Source organism: Bubalus kerabau, chromosome 2 (assembly GCF_029407905.1).
Source record: "Bubalus kerabau isolate K-KA32 ecotype Philippines breed swamp buffalo chromosome 2, PCC_UOA_SB_1v2, whole genome shotgun sequence".
In the NCBI taxonomy this organism is placed as follows: Eukaryota; Metazoa; Chordata; class Mammalia; order Artiodactyla; family Bovidae; genus Bubalus; species Bubalus kerabau.
Genome location: NC_073625.1, coordinates 5,593,825 through 5,606,969, shown reverse-complemented (window position 1 = coordinate 5,606,969; position 13,145 = coordinate 5,593,825). Strand labels below are relative to the sequence as shown.

At 39.4% G+C, this 13,145-nt stretch overlaps 1 protein-coding gene across 2 annotated transcripts in view; it reads left to right on the top strand.

Annotated features, from left to right (window-relative positions):
* Positions 1-13,145, top strand: part of NGLY1 (N-glycanase 1) — a 58,174-nt gene that overhangs the window by 12,493 nt on the left and 32,536 nt on the right. For both annotated transcript variants that reach the window (XM_055566931.1, XM_055566930.1), the window contains exon 3: positions 986-1,231. In XM_055566931.1, coding sequence (XP_055422906.1) covers positions 986-1,231 — 246 coding nt within the window. The remainder of the gene's footprint in view (positions 1-985; positions 1,232-13,145) is intronic.

Sequence of the window (13,145 nt, the reverse complement as noted above, 5' to 3'; positions counted from 1 at the left end):
CTTTTGGGTAATATATGGAGATTGCTGACCTCTCCCGGCTTTTTAAAAAGGATTCACTTGGGACTGATCTTCATGTCGTTATTGACTAAGGTCTTGGTCAGTTGATTCCTGTAGATCTGCCATCAGCAGGGAAATACAGTCATTCTCAATTGTGGAGTTTAAATGCTCGCGATCTGCAGGTTGGTCTGCTGCACTTTATAACTGTTTTCTCCCATTTGCAGTTGGCGGAATTACTGTTTTAATACTGTTGGTTCTCAATACCTTAAACCTCGATTGAATAAGTTTTCATTTTACTTTTTGTTTTGTAATTTGCCGACTGTTTTACATTGTGAGCTTTGTTGTAATGTTTATTGTACTTTAGAGCACTCTGTATTATGTGAATTCATTAACTGAATCACTTCTTAAAGAATTGGATTTTTTTGGTTGGTTGGTTGGTTTGTATCACCTTTGTATTACTAAATAGCAATCTGTAGTTTTGAAATGACCATCAGGGTGTAATTTTTGTTACCTTGGAAGAATTAGTGGACCCCATAGACTTCTAATCATGCAGCTATTCCTAAAGACTTGAGAAGATTCAAAGGTTGGTATAGAACTTGGTATTGGTTTTATGTGACCAGTGATCATTTTGAATGGCCGTATCTATAGTATCATTATCTTGTAGGAAATTTCATGGAGAATAGTTTTATCAAATCCTATTACAGAGAAGATAGGAATGTGCTTTTTTTTTGCAGTCTTTAGGAGGCTTTCTGACTTATTACAGTATTCCTAAAAGATGGAATGTTTTTAAAGAACCTTTGAACCAATAAGATAGGCTAAACATTTGATGCTAAAAAGGAGACAGATTTTCTTAATTTTCTAGTATACCTTTTCCTGTAATTTTTTTTAAAAGTGCCATAATGGTACAAAGAGAATGATTGTTAAAGTATGATGTATTCTATATATTGGCTCCATTTCATATATATTTTCCTAATTTTTTAAACTACAGGGAGAAACACATCTTATCTTTCCTAAAAAAGCTTCAGTGGAGCAGCTGCAAAAAATCCGTGACCTGATTGCCATAGAGAGAAGTAGCAGATTGGATGGATCAGAGAAGAGCCATAAAACAGAATTATCTCAGCACCTTGCAGCCAGCTCCCAGCTTCCTACAGCACCATCTTCACACCCTGATGGGGTGACCCAGCCTCCAGGGAACAGTGAAGGGCAGGCATCCAGACCCCTGGTGGCTCCAATGGTAATGTTAGAGTTAACCCTTCCTTGACTTGTTCTCTTCAAAGTGTTGAAACAGCAGAAGCTTTACTTAGATGACTTCATTTAATAGGAAATTATCCTACTTACAAAAATCCTTTTTAATAAAGGTCCTTAAACATTTTACTCGTAAATTTTCACTGTCAGAAAAATTGTCATGGTTTTTCTGTAGTACTTTTGTCAGTAGCCAACTTAAACTCATGTCCTGTTTTAATTTTGTAAAACATCTTGTCACTTTCCTCAGTACAATAGAACCTTATATATAGAGTCAGTTGTTAAATCTCTTTTTCTCCGGCTGAATAATTCCAGAGCCTTTAACCTCATTTTCCTGGTACTCAGGTGATGGCAGTCACCCCTTAGTGTGGGCTAGGAGTGTCCTAAGCTTGTCTCTGAAAAATAAAGAATAAAGGTGGTAGGGGCCGACAGAGAAAGAGACAGGGTAGAGACTGTCTTTTTATATAATTCCTGATGAGTGGTTTCCCAACTTTTTTTTTTCAAGATAACTCTTCTAAAGCATACTCTTTTATGCCTCAGTTGACTTAGGTTAACCTTTAAGTCTTTATAATATTTCCCCCTCTCATTAGCATCACAGCTAATATTTATTTATAATAATAAACATAACTTTGTTGATGAATGCTTCCAAGAAGCAGTTCCTGTGTAGTATTGAATTAACTAGTAATGATACTAAGTGGTTTTGGGAGTCAGGTGATATGGCATGTGCGAAGGCTTAATAAACTGTGAAGGGCTTAAAAATTTGCCCTTGGTAACAATGCTGCTGCTGCTAAGTCGCTTCAGTCGTGTCCGACTCTGCGACCCCATAGATGGCAGCACACCAGGTTCCCCCATCCTTGGGATTCTCCAGGCAAGAACACTGGAGTGGGTTGCCATTTCTTTCTCCAATGCATGAAGGTGAAAAGCGAAAGGGAAGTCGCTCAGTTGTATCCAACTCTCAGCGACCCCATGGACTACAGCCTGCCAGGCTCTGCAGTCCCTGGGATTCTCCAGGCAAGAACACTGGAGTGGGGTGCCATTTCCTTCTCGAATGCATGAGAGTGAAAAGTGAAAGTGAAGTCACTCAGTCGTGTCCGACTCTTAGTGACCCCATGGACTGCAGCCCACCAGGGGCCGCTCTCCAGTCGTGGCGCAGGGGCTGCTCACCGCGGTGGTTTCTCACGGGGAGCAGTAGCTCTCGGGTGCCCGGGCTTCAGTAGTTGTGGCACACGGATCTTCCCAGACCAGGGATCAAACCCGTGTCTCTGGCATCAGCAGGCAGATTCTTTACCACTGAGCTGCCAGAAAAGCCCTAGAATGAGTCTTGTTTTTTTATAGCCAACTCCTAGTTCTGTGGATCGCTGAAACACACTATTTTTAAAAGTATTTTGTTACTTAAGCTCTATCACTGTTAATGGCTCTACTGCAGTTTGATAGTTATGTTCTCCTGCCTTTCTCACTTTGAGTGCGGATATTAAGTGAATTAAAACAGACCAAGTCAAATAGCAGGAGAGAGATTAACAAAGGATTTAACTGCATATAAACTAGATATGTGCTGGGCACTGGTGAGCTTCTTAACTAATAGAATATTTCTCTGGTTGAAACTGTTACCAAGTAAAAATTTTGAAATATAAGGCGACGTGATAGTCACTGATGTTGAAGATGTAAAATACTGGAATATATTGGTGCTCAATGTCAGTAGTTTACTTAGAAACTTATTTTGCTGCTTTTTCTGGATATTTTATGTAAATGGAAGTATGCACTGTGTATTCTTCTGCCTCAGGCTTCTTTTAGTTTGTTTTTGAAGTTGATCCATATTGCAGGCTGTATCAGTATTTTCTTCCTGTTTATTGCTGAATAGTATTCTCTGGAGAGCATTTGGGTTTGCCCTGTTTCCCTTGTTAGTGGGCAGTACTGCTGCAGATGGCCACAGACCAGGCTTCATGTGGACATACGTTTTCACTTCTCTTGTGTAGATTCCTAGAAGTGAAGCTATTGAGTTATATCCCAACTTTTATGTTTAATGTTTTAAGAAAGTGCAAGCTGTTTTCCAGATCTATTACAGCGTTTTACATTCTTACCAGCAGAGAGTGAAGGTTCTAATTTGTCAGTGTTCTCATTGATACTTGTTAATGTCTTTTTTAGTCTCCCCTGGTGGCTCAGTGGTAAAGAATCCACCTGCCAGTGGAGGAAACTTGGGTTTGATCCCTGGGTCAGGAAGATCCCTTGGAGTAGGAAATGGGAACCGGCTCCATTTTTCTTGCCTGGGAAATCTCGTGGACAGACGCGTGGCATGTTCTTTATCCATTCCTCCGTTGGTGGGCATTTAGGTTCTACATCTTGGCTGTTGTAAGTAGTGCTGCAGTGAACACGGGGGTGTTTGTGTCTTTTTGAATTATGGTTTTCTTCAGACGTATACCCAAGAGCAAGATTGCTGCGTCTTATAGTAGTTCTATTTTTAATATTTTAAAGACTCTCTATGCCGTTCTCCTGGAGGAGGAAATGGCAACCCACTCCAGTATCTTGGCTGGAGAATTCCATGGACAGAGGAGTCTGGCGGGCTACAGTCCATGGGGTCGCAAAGAGTCAGGCACGACTGAGAGACCATCAGTAACTTGCTCATGCTGTTCTCCACAGTGTGTGCACCAATTTACATGCCCACAGACAGGGCAGGAGGGTTCCCTTTTCTCCACATTTGTTCTTTGCCGACTTTGACAATGGCCATTCTGACCAGCGTGAGGTGATACCTCATTTTTAGTTTTGATTTGCAGTTCTCTAATAATTAGCATTCTTGAGCATGTTTTCATGTGCTTTCTGGATATCTGTATGTTTTCTTTGGAGAAATGTCTATTTAGGTCTTGTGCCTATTTTTTAATTGGGTTGTGTGTGGTGTTTTTTTTTTTTATCTACACGAGCTGTTTATATGTTTTAGAGATTAATCTTTAATTGGGCTTTTCCTTTACAAATATATTCTTCCATTCAGTAAATGTTGTCTTTTCATCTTGTTTATGGTTTTCTTTTCTATGCAAGAGCTTTTAAGTTTAATTAGGTCTCATTTGTTTATTTTTTAAAATTTTCATTAGTATGTGGATCCAAAAAGACATTTGCTACAGTTTATGTCAAAGGATATTCTATGTTTTCCTCTAAGAGTTTTATAGTGTCACTCTAAATTGAGGTCTTCAATCCATTTTGAGTTTATTTTTGTGAATGGTGTTACAAAACGTTCTTGTTTCATTCTTTTATGTGCAGCTCTCCATTTTTCTAGCACTGCTTATTGAGGAGTGTGTCTTTTCTTCTTTGTATTTTATACTGTGGCTTTGTTTCTGAGCGTTCTCTCCTGTTCCATTGGTCCGTATTTCTGTTTTTGTGCCAGGACCATACTGTCTTGATTAGTGTCACTTTGTAGTATAGTCAGAAATCAGGGACCTGATTCCTCTAGCTCCATTTTTCTTCCTCAAGATTGCTTTGGCTATTTGGGGTCATTGTGTTTCCATATAAATTAAAAATTTTTTTGTTCTAGTACTATGAAAACTTCCATTGGTAATTTGATAGGGATTAGGTTGAATCTGTAGATTGCTTTGAGTAGTTATTTTAATAGTATTGATTCTTCCAATCCAAGAACATAGTATATCTTTCTATGTCATCTTCAATTTTTTTTTAAGCATCTTAGTTTTCTGAGTATAGGACTTTTGCCTCCTTAGGTAGGTTTATTCCTTGGTATTTTATTCTTTTAGATACAATGGTAAATGGGATTGTTTCCTTAATTTCTCCTTCTGATCTTTTGTTGTTAGTGTATAGAAATGTGTAGATTTCTATGTATCAATTTTGTATCCTGCAGCTTTACCAAATTCGTTGATGAAATCTGGTCGTTTTCTGGTAGCATCTTTAGGATTTTCTATATGTAGTAGTATTTCGTCTGCCAACAGTGACTTTTCCTGTCGAAGTTTTCCTCCTACTTTTCCAACTTTGGTTTCTTTTATTTCTTTTTCTTCTCTGATTGCTGTGGCTAGGACTTCCAAAACTTTGTTGAGTAACAGTGGCAAGAGTGGACACCCTTGTCTTATTCCTGATATTAGAGGAAATGCTTTCAGACTTTCACCATTGAGTATAACGTTAGCTGTAGGTTTGTCATATATGGCCTTTTTTATGTTGAGACATGTTCCCTGTACACTTACTTTCTGGAGATTTTATCTTAAATGTTGAATCTTTGCAAAAGCTTTTTCTGCATCTCTTGAGATGATCATATGGTTTTTATTCAGTTTGTTGTTGTGATGTATCCTACTGATTAATTTCCAGATATTGAAAAATCTTTGCATCCCTGGAATAAATCCCACTTGATCATGTTGTATAATCCTTTTAATGTGTTGTTGGGTTCAGATTGCTAGTATTTTGATGATTTTTGCATCTGTGTTTGTTCATAGTGATGTCGGCCTTTAATGTGTGTGTGTGTGTGTGTGTGTGTGTGTGATCTTTGGTTTTGGTAATCAGGGTGATGGTGGCCTTATAGAATGCGTTTGGAAGTATTCCTTCCTCTGCAATTTTTTGGAATAGTTTTAGAAGAATAGGTATGAACTCTTTTCTAAATGTTTGATAGAATTCTCCTGTGACGCCATCTGGTCCTGAATTTTTGTTGGGAGTTTTTTAATCACAGTTTCAGTTTCAGTACTTGTGATTGGTCTGTTAATATTTTCTGTCTCTTCCTAGTTCAGTCTTGGGAAGTTGTACCTTTTAAAGGATCTGTTCATTTATTCCAGGTTGTCCATTTTATTTGCATATAGTAGTCTCTTATGATCCTTTCTATTTCAGTGGTATCTCTTATAACTTCTTTTTCATTTCTGATTTTTTGATTTGAGTCCTCTCCCTTTTTTTCTTGATGAGTCTGGATAAAGGTTTATAAATTTTGTTTATCTTTTCAAAGAACCATTGGTCTTTTCTGTTGTTTGTTTCTATTTCGTTTATTTCTGCTCTGATCTTTATGCTTTGTTTCCTTCTAGTAACTTTGGGTTTTGTTTGTTCTTCTAGTTGCTTTAGGTGTAAGCTTAAGAGATTTGAGATTTTTCTTGTTCCCTGAGTAAGATTATATTGCTGTAAAGTTCCCTCTTAGAACTGCTTTTGTTGCATCCCAAAGGTTTTGGATCATTATGCTTTTGTTTTCATTTGTCTTTAAATATTTTTTAATTTCCTCTTTGATTTCTTCAGTGACCCATTGGCTATAACCCATTGGGTTATTTAGTAGCATATTACTTACTCTCCACAAATGGCACCCCATTCCAGTACTCTTGCCTGGAAAATCCCATGGACAGAGGAGCCTGGTGGGCTGCAGTCCATGGGGTCGCTAAGAGTTGGACATGACTGAACGACTTCACTTTCACTTTTCACTTTCATGCATTGGAGAAGGAAATGGCGACCCACTCCAGTGTTCTTGCCTGGAGAATCCCAGGGACGGGGGAGCCTGGTGGGCTGCTGTCTATGGGGTCGCACAGAGTCGGACACGACTGAAGCGACTTAGCAGCACATGTTTGTATTACTTACAGTGTTTTTCTTGTAGTTTATTTCTAATCTCATAGCATTGTGATCAGAAAAGATGCTTGATATGATTTCAATTTTCTTAAATTTACTGAGATTCTCTTTGTGGCCCAGCCTGTGATTTGTCCTGGAGAATGTTTTCTGTGCACTTGAATGTGTATTCTGCTTTTTCGTGGAATGCTCTATAAACATCCATTAAGTCTGGTTGAATGTATCATTTAAGACCTGTGTTTCCTTGTTGATTTTCTGTCTGGATGATCTGTTGATTGATGAAACTGGGGCGTTAAAAGTCTCCCACTGTTAGTTACTGTGTTGCTGTCAGTTTCTTCTTTCATGGCTGTAAGCATTTGCCTTATATAATGAGGTGCTCCTGTGTTGGGTGCATATATATTTACAATTGTTCTGTCTTCTTCTTTGATCTGTTGATTTTTGTATGCTGTCCTTCTGTATCTCTTCTAACAATCTTTATTTTAAAGTCTATTTTGTCCAATATGAATATTGCTGCTTCAGTTTTCTTTTGGTTTCCATTTGCATGGAATATCTTTTTCCATCCTCTCACTTTCAGTCTATATGTGTCCCTACATCTGAGGTGGGTTTCTTGTAAACAGTGTATATGCCAGATCTTGTTTTTGTGTCCATTCAACCAGTCTGTGTCTTTTCATTAGAGCATATAGTCCATTTGCATTTAAGGTAATTTAGTATATTCTTACTGCCATTTTGTTAATTGTTCTGCATTTGTTTTTGTAGGCTTTTTTCCTTCTTTTCCTTTTATGTTCTCTCGTGGTTTGATGACTAACCTTTAGTGTTGTGTTGGGTTATTTATTCTTTGTTGTGTGTGTCTATCGTGTATTTTCGGTTTTCAGTTACCATGGGGTTTTGATATAGCATTCTATATATATGAACAAGATTGTTGTAAGTTGTTCATCTTTGAATTTCAGATGTGTTTGTGTTCTCCTCCTCTCACAATTGTTAGTTTCAGTATCGTGTATTTGGGTGTTGTGTGTGTGTGGTGGGGGCAAGGGGGGTGATTTCCGATCTTGACTGTATGTTTGCCTTTACTGGTGAGGTTTTTCACTGATCATTTTCTTGTTTCTAGTTGTGGCCTTCTCTTTTCTGCTTAGAGAAGTTCCTTTAGCATTTTAGCAAAGGTAGTCTGGTGATGCTGAATTCTCTTAGCTTTTGCTTGTTTGTAAAACTTTTGATTTCTCCAACAAATCTGAACAGGAGCCTTGCTGAGTAGAGTCTTCTTGGCTGTAGATTCTTCCCTTTTATCACTTTAAATATAGGGTGCCACTCCCTTCTGGCCTGTGGAGTTTCTCCTGAGAAATCAGCTGATAACCTTATGGGAGTTCTTTTGTATGCTATTTTTTGCTTTTCCCTGGTTGCTTTTTAATTTTTGTAAGTTGCCTGACTGCGTCTCAGCATGCTCCTCCTCAGCTTTCTCCTGCTCCGGACTCTCTGAGCTCCTTGACTAGGTGACTGTTTCCTTTCCCACATGAGGGATGTTTTCAACTATTCTCTCTTCACACATTTTCTCAGGTCCTTTCTCTCTTCTCCTCCTTGGGTCCCTATAATGAGAATGTTGGTGCATTTAATGTCCCAGGGGTCTCTTAGACTGTCCTTACTTTCTTTCATTCCTTTTTCTTTATTTTCCTCTGTGGCAGTGATTTCCCCCACTCTGTCTTCCAGCTCATTCTTATTCTCTTCTTATTCATTCTTCTGCCTCAGGTATTCTGCTATTGATTCCTTCCAGTGTATTTTTCATTTCAGTCAGCATGTTGTTCATCACTGTCGTTTGTTCTTTAGTTCTTCTAGGTCATTGTTAAACATGTCTTATATCTTCTTGATCTGTGCCTTTATTCTTTTTCTGAGATCTTGGATCATCTTAAGTATCATTACCATGAATTATTTTTGAGGCAGATTGTCTGTCTCTGCCTCACTTAGTTGTTGTTCTGGGGTTTTATCTTGTTTCTTCTTCTGGAATATATTTCTGTGCCATCTCATTTTGTCTAACTTTGTTTATTTGTGGTCTCTGTTCCTCAAGCTGCAGGATTGTAATTCTTCTTGTTTCTGATGGGTGAGTTTGGTCCAGAGACTTGTGCAGCCTTCTTGGTGGGATGGACTGGAGACTGCCCAGTGGTGAGTGGAGCTAGGTCTTTGCCTTCTGGTGGACAGAGCTTGTGTCTAGGGCTGTGTATATTTAGCGGCAGCTGTGGGCTCAGGCAGTCTGTCTGCTGAGGGATGGGGCTGCTTGTTTGGCTTGTGGTGCCCCAGCACTGGAGCCCGCAGTCTGCTCAGTGAGGCCAGGTCTTGGTGTTGTAATGGCTGCCTTCCGGAGAGCTCACGTCAGATGAATATTCGCCAGTACCTCCGCTGCCAGTGTCTTTGCCTCCACAGTAAGCCAGAGTTGACCCCCACCTCCCTAGGAGACCTTCCTAAACCAGCAGGTAGGTCTGGCCAAAGCTCCTGTAGAGTCACTGTTTTGCCCCAGGTCCCAGGGCACATGAGACCGTGTGTGCCCTCCAGGAATGGAGTCTGTGCCCCCTAGTCCTGTGAAGCTTCTGCTCTCAAGCCCTGCTGACGTTCAAAGCCAGATGCTCTGGGGGCTCCTCCTGCCAAGGCCAAACTCCTAGGCTGAGGAGAGTGACATGGGGCTCAGGACTCTCATTTCTGTGGGGGAACCTCTGCAATGTAATTATTTTCCAGTGTGTGGGTGCCCCCCACCCCGGGGAGTATGGGATTTGATTATATTGTGAAAACGTCCCTCCTGCCATCACGTTTTGGCATTTTCTTTGTTTTTGGAAGTAGAATATCTTTTTTCGTAGGTTCCAGTTTGCTTTATCGATGGTTGTTCAGCAGTTGTGATTTGGTGTTTTCGTGAGAGGGGCTAAGCCCACGTCTTTCTCTGCCACCTTTTGTCCTCTCTCTTCTGTTTGTATTTTTAAATTGACACCAATTCTGTTTATTATGTTCAAAATCCTTCCCTAATATCCACATCAGAGTTGGATTTGTTGCACCTTGAGGATGTTAAAGAGTTAAGTCAGACTTGGAAAAGCTTGAAGTGCACGCCTAAGACAGTGGGAGCCCACAGAGAAGCGCAGCCTCCTGGCTGACCTGCTGGCTTCTTCCCCTGGCTGTGCACCTATGAGTTAATTGATTTATTTTTTTTAAGACTAATGTTTATACCTTTTTAAAATTTTATTTATTTTTGGCTGCACTGGGTCTTGGTTGCCGCGCGCAGTCTTTCTCTGCTGATGGGAAACGGGCCGCTCTTCATTGTGGTGTGCGAGCTTTGCATTGTGGTGGCTTCTCTTGTTGCGGTGCTCAAGCTTAGTAGCCCCGCAGCACGTGGAATCTTCCTGAACCAAGGCCTGAACTGGCTTCCCCCACATTGCCAGGTGAACTCGTAACCTCCAGACCACCAAGGGAGTCCCAGTTAGTTGATTTTTAAACTAATTGAATCCTGTAAGACAACTTCTTAGTTGTCTTATATGCAGTCTTTTTAAGAGAAGACTTAAAAAGCAGTAGCAGAAGACTGCTCCTGCTTCCTATTTGGGCAGAGGATTTAAATGTTCAGTTTATTATTAACCATTCTTAAGAGTAAACTACATCTACATACCTTTCAATAGGCAGTTGTTGAAATTATGACACATCTTTAAATTGGCATTCCTCATGTCCATTAAAAATGATGATGTGGTATATTTTGACATGAAGATTATTACTATGTAGGAAAAAAGATAAAGAACTCCAAAATTAAACAATATATGTGAATATTTCTGTTTTTCTTGTTAAAAATGCTCATACATAAATATTTTTGAAAGTTCTGAAAAGCTGTACACAGTCTGATATTTTGAGTAGTGAAATGTTAATGATTTCTTGTTATTTATACCATTCAGTATTTCCTGAAATTTTTTTTGCAACATTTATTAATGTTAAATATAGAATAAAGTGGTTTTTGTAAGAAATTTCTCTTTAAGTCACAAATTGATTTTAGATATCATTAAAAATGTATTAAACAGAACTTGTATATTTAAAAAACAGGTTCTAAATGTAAAAGCCGTGGAAGCAGAGGGTTGTAAAAAGGCAGAAAGAGGACTAATGGGTTTGGGAAGCCTGTCCTTTACTGAAAAAGTAAACTTGTTGATCCAGCTTCCTCTGCCTTTATCATGTGGTTTGACAGAAATACACATCGTACTTGTTTTCTTATAGAGTCTTAAAGGTCTCTCATCAGAAACCAAATAATTGAAATCCAAGTGTGATTAGTGAAGGAAAAAATCTTTTTAATCTAAAACAGACAGATTTCACATTTTAAACTCTCATTTGTACTCTAAATAACTTTAACCGTTAAGCAATTAACTATTGCCTTATGTACATGGTTATCCAGCTGCTATAATTGCCATTCAATCAGCAAACTTCTATTTTTATGACTTAGTTTTTTTTGGCATTGTGCCAAAGAAATAAGGCAAGAAAATAACCTTTATTGTTCAAGATCGTTTGCATGCCATTAAATACCACAGTGAAGGGGGTAATTTCCGGAGCGAAAAATACTAAATTGAAAATAAAAATTCTTTGGCTGAGTTCTTACCTTCCCAGCAAATGAAACTCTATGCTTGTGGGCGAAAAAAAAAAAAAATACAACTATGAAGGTCTCATCTTTATAGGAATTCTTTCAAATGGAAATGGAAAGCAATTATTCTCCAATGAAAAATAAATAAAATAAGAATGGACACGTTCCGTTTGCGTCTGGATCAGTTCTGGTAAGCGCACTCTTGCCTGCTGTGAGTGCCCTGGGTTTCCCGCCCCCAGGTCTGCCCCAGCTCAGCCTCGTCTGTTGATGGAGTAAGTGTGCCTGCAGCTGCTGGAGGCCAGCCCTCCTCGGTGCCTGTGTTCCTCTCCTCTGCTCTCTGTGGGGTCACAGGTGGGCTGTGCAGTTGTGACCTGCCCCTTTTCTTAGAGATTCTTCTCAGTGACTTTGAAACCTTGCTTTAGGCCAGTTTTCATCCAAGTTTGGACCATTGTTGTTAGAATAGCCTGGGTATGCAGTATTCCTAGGCAAACCCCAGACTGGCTGAACCAGAAGAGAGGGAACTTGGAAACCTGCATTCTTCACAAACAGGTCAGTTGTTACAAGCATTTCCTGTAAGCTCTTAGACACAAGTCAACACACAAATATCGCTAGATCCTGCCTTCCTGTATTTCTCATTTCCTCTTCACTGCAAGTTTCAGGGAGAGTCCCCAGTATCCTCATGTTTGTCTAGCAGGTTTCCACACTTTATGTGCCCCTTCAGCAAAATATTTCTGAGCATGTCCTCTCAATATATATTTATTTGTTTCTAAATTGTATACTTACATTAGTGTGCCATTGTACTGGATACATTGTAAAGCAGTGTACAGAGGCAGCAGAGGATGAGATGGTTAGATAGCACCACAGACTCAATGGACACAAACCTGAGCAAACTCTGGGAGATAGCAGAGGACAGAGGAGCCTGGCGGGCTACAGTCCATGGCACCTCAGAGCTGGATACGACTTAGCGATTGAGCGACACAAAAGAGGAGATAGGAAATAAGTAGTATTTTTAATTAAAAAAAAAATGATTTAACACTATCATTCAACTAATGTAGACCTAAGTCTATGTTTTAAATGCTCTTTAGATAATTTTGAATTTGGGAGGCTCACTTTATCAGATCTGAGTAGATTGTGATCTTTTTTCACATTAAAGAGTGGCTCTTGAAGGGGCTCATACTGAAAAAAAGACACATTAGCCCTACCCTACCATTTCTTCTTGTACACACTCCACACGTTCTTACATAAGTTCTAGCCTTATTGCTTTGAAATCCTTTTTAAGTCTTTAAGTCTTTGAAATCCTTTTTAAGTCAGGTTGAGGGTTAATTTAGTAAAAACTACGTAATATAATCTGCAAAGCCACTGAACCGGGCACATTTGAACTGCAGAAGCTTGTAGTGCGATGAGAGCAAAAGTGGGAGTGGATGTGCCCCTGGTACCCTCCACCCTGTGGGGCTTTCTTCCCTCGGGACAGCTTCTGTGGCTGGGGAGGGGCCACCACTCATCCACATGCTCAGTGTTATAATAACTTGGTTTAATTTGGGGGCACAAATGGTATAAATAGCAGTTGTAATATTTTCTGTCTGTATTCCAGCAGACCACTTTGTACAGCTCCTGGCCCATGTTGGGACACCACTTAAACCACTGAGTCTCCTACACTTTATTTTCCTTATTAACACTGTTGCAGAACTTATTACTGAGATCATCTCTGATCTCCATGCCCCTAAATTTAGTGGACTTTTTGGGTTCATTTTTACTTGACCATTCATAGTTTTAAGCTCAATTGACCATTTCCTGGTTTTTTTCTCCTCTTGTAAGT